General features: G+C 38.8%; 1 protein-coding gene across 1 annotated transcript; it reads left to right on the plus strand.

Annotated features, from left to right (window-relative positions):
* The first annotated feature begins 1,188 nt into the window (after positions 1–1,188).
* On the plus strand, positions 1,189–2,568 carry LOC146003371 (glutamate receptor ionotropic, delta-1-like). The gene has a single exon (XM_083141652.1). The coding sequence runs from the start codon at positions 1,189–1,191 to the stop codon at positions 2,566–2,568; it is 1,380 nt and encodes a 459-aa protein (XP_082997778.1).
* Positions 2,569–3,460: the final 892 nt, after the last annotated feature.

Below are 3,460 nucleotides of genomic sequence, written 5' to 3' on the forward strand. Positions count from 1 at the left end.
GTTAGTTAGTTAGTAGTTGGTGCTTGTGTTGTATATGTGTTTGTGATTGTCCTCTTGTCAATTTCAACTTAATCACCTTTCATCATCAACATTGAGATTACCCAAAACTTGAAAATCGATCACAAACATTATGTTAGTATCGAAAAAGTATCCAAATTGTTCTCGTCGTAAATGGGTTGCCAAAACCTCACACTGCCCCAAACCATTTGATTTTTTTTACGAAAACTATATGAATCTGTTCTACTTCGTTGGCTTTGAGAAAAATGTCGCTAGTTTTCCAATATATCCAACTTATTCCATTTGCCCTCGAGAAATCAGCAGAAAGAACGAATTCAATTTCAAGTAACTAACTGAGAAAAGGTTATTGGTACTTACTGAATAAGTTGCTGTGTGTATGTCATGGGCTTCATTCATACTTCTGCTCTCAGCATACTGCTGTTATTACCTGCAGTACATAAGAACAGACATCAAATAATAGTAAGAGTGAATAAATATTCATAACATTATTTAATTCTAATAATTTTCATTTTAAAAAAAAAATCATCATAATTCCCTTAATAGCTAGTATGTCACAGTAGAAGAATATTTATTCTGTGTATTAGTATAGCTTTTGCGCAACCTAACGCTACAGTCCATTCCTTTCCCATTTCAGTTACAAGTGAGAAGGAGGTGAATACAAGAATGATGAAATACTTCAAATCAATATTTGGAATTATGTTGGTTCATCATGTTTTGCTTGGAATCAGTGGTGGTATCCATAAGTTCATAGACGTTGAAGGATTCAACAGAATGCGCAGAACTATTGAACTCGGAAGGACGATTTCAAACTTTCTACACGACGGTAGGAATTTGGTGTTCATAAATGGTAACGTTTTGACAATAGGAAGCTTACTAGTGAAAGAATTACAAGATACTCTTGCTGTTCCGTTGCTGTTGATGGATACAAGGTGTGGTACTTCCCTGTGTTTGAACGGCAATAATAAAATAGGTCTACAGGATAGCGTTTTCATAATCCTAGCTGAAGAACAGGAATTAGCTTCTAGAGTAATCGGGATAGGGATACAATTGGGAAACTGGTACGCTAGGTCGACATTCTTGGTAATTTTAGTTGGAGTTGGTGTACGAGATATGAGGTTGGATACACTGTTTCGTAACGCTTGGCAATTAAAAATAATTAAAATTTACGTGATGTGTGTAGATAATGAAGAATATTCAAGTTCAGCTATTTCCAACAGTATTTATTACTATGACCCATTCGTTGGCAGTGATAACATTGGAGAAATGCAATTGGAAAGTTTTTCGGAAGTGAAACATACTCTGAATTTAAAAGGGTATCCACTCATAGCGTCAGCTGCTTTCATAGTTGTGACACTAGAGCCATACCGCGATTCCAGAGGTGGTTATCAATATCGGGGCTACGCTGGGACAGCCTTTGAGACGATGTACAAGAAGATGAACTTCACCCCTGTTCTCAAGTATCACCATCCTAGAAGCTCCATAGGTTACAGACTTGATAATGGCTCTTGGATGTTCGTTATGGGGGATATTGCATCTGGAAGAGCCGACATGAGTCCTAATATCATGCTCCTCTCCTTCGAGCACATTGAGGATACTGAAATCTTATATCCAGTGTTTTTCGGCGATTTCTCGGTGATAGTAAAAAGAGCCGACGATCTCCCTGTTTGGATGGGTTTGATCCTGCCATTGAAGATTGAGTGCTGGTTGGTTACAGTTGCAGTGATTGTATGCTTTATAGTTTGCAATGAAGTTGGGAAAACTGTCCACGAGGAGAGGAACAGTCTCACCATCCTGGATATGTGGCAGATATTGTTGCAAATCTCTGTACCCAGGCATCCCAATATTGGTCTGGGGCGCTACACTTTCCTAATATATACACTCTTCACGCTGATCATGGTGACTGTGTATGTTGGAGGTATTGTGAAGTTCTTGACTCACCCTTTAAGGGAGCGGGACTTCAACACCCTGAGACAGCTTGCAGAATCCAAGTTGATCATTAGGACCACAAGAGTCCATGAGGTTTATTTGGAATACTCCAGCAACCCATATGTCCAGCAGTTGTATCAACGGTACCGACCACTGAAGGACAATGGGGTAGTGCCCTATCTCCATGATATAGCTAAGTCTGGCTACGGCGCATGTGCAACATCCTCAACCATTGCACATTATCTGGTCCGTAAATTCTGCCTCTCGCCTTCGGGAGAGATGATGCTTCACATCATGGATGAAACCATTACGTCATACATGGGATCTTTGTGTGTGCAGAGAGGATCGCCGTACCTTCCAAGAATGTCCCAGTTGATTCTGTGGATGAATGAGGCTGGACTGTTGAAGAAGTGGTACGATGGTGAGGTGTTCAAGAATACTCCTTCGGAGCGTGCCGTTCGGGATACGTCGTCAGTGATTTTAAGATTGAAACATCTCACGCCGATAATTTACGTCTCGTGCATGGGATTGATTCTTTGCGTAGTTATTTTCTTGCTAGAACTGTTCATTAGATTCCTGGCTAAGAGAAGAATTCAGACACATTCACCTCCCTCTCTTAACTAAAAGCAACGGCTTGTGTAAATCGCTTGCCTTGTGGAGGCCATCTAGCGCCAACGAACGTAGTCAGTATTGCCAATCTCCTATTTGGCTCTTTTATACGCATCAGGTTTGGCAACACTGACCGGACTGGTCCACCAGGCAAGATCCCGGTGCGCCGTCTTACCATATCGTCCTGCTTGAGAGGGCGACGAAAAGATGGCCTCATTATACTGCACCCTTACTACAACAACAGACTAGTTGATGCAATTACTTCCAAATAACACATGTAAAAATCATTGCCTCTTTATTTCACCAATTCGCTTTGACAATGAAATTACGTTCTAAATATATCAAGCTTTTCGTCCATAGATGGAAGCACAAAATCATTACTTTTTGTTGCTCAAAAGCACCAAGATGGAAAGTTAGTTATTATTCTACATATTTTTACACAAGTTACTTGAAATCTTAAAGATATGAGAACATACTATATATAATTAATTAGGTAATAATAATAATTTACAGTTTGGTTTCAACTCTTCTAAACTAACATATTTACCAAGAATTGATAATAAATGTTCAAGGACAATTGGCATTTTCGTATAAGTTTATTTCTGTGATAGTTACTGTAATTTAACTGTGTAGTAGTAGGAAAAGCTAATAATAGCTTATTTATATCATTCTTGTTCAAAGTGATCGCTGTATCCATAAGTATTCCTCACCAAATTGTCCATGACTATTTTCATTGTTTTTATCTCCATCCTGCGTATTATTAAGGACTGTATTTTTAAGTATACTGGTTCAGAGGTTGTAAGCAAATTATTTTGTGCTTTGTGTCAGTTCTTGAAGCTCTCATTGCATAAAACAAAGGGAGTAAAAGTGGTGATGGACAATTTGCTTGGTAATACTTATGGATCCC

Source organism: Lepisma saccharinum, chromosome 20 (assembly GCF_977018435.1).
Source record: "Lepisma saccharinum chromosome 20, izLepSacc3.1, whole genome shotgun sequence".
NCBI lineage: Eukaryota > Metazoa > Arthropoda > Insecta > Zygentoma > Lepismatidae > Lepisma > Lepisma saccharinum.

Coding starts and splice junctions, on each gene's coding strand:
- LOC146003371 (XM_083141652.1), top strand. CDS start 1,189: ATGTGTGTAGATAATGAAGAATATTCAAGTTCAGCTATTTCCAACAGT.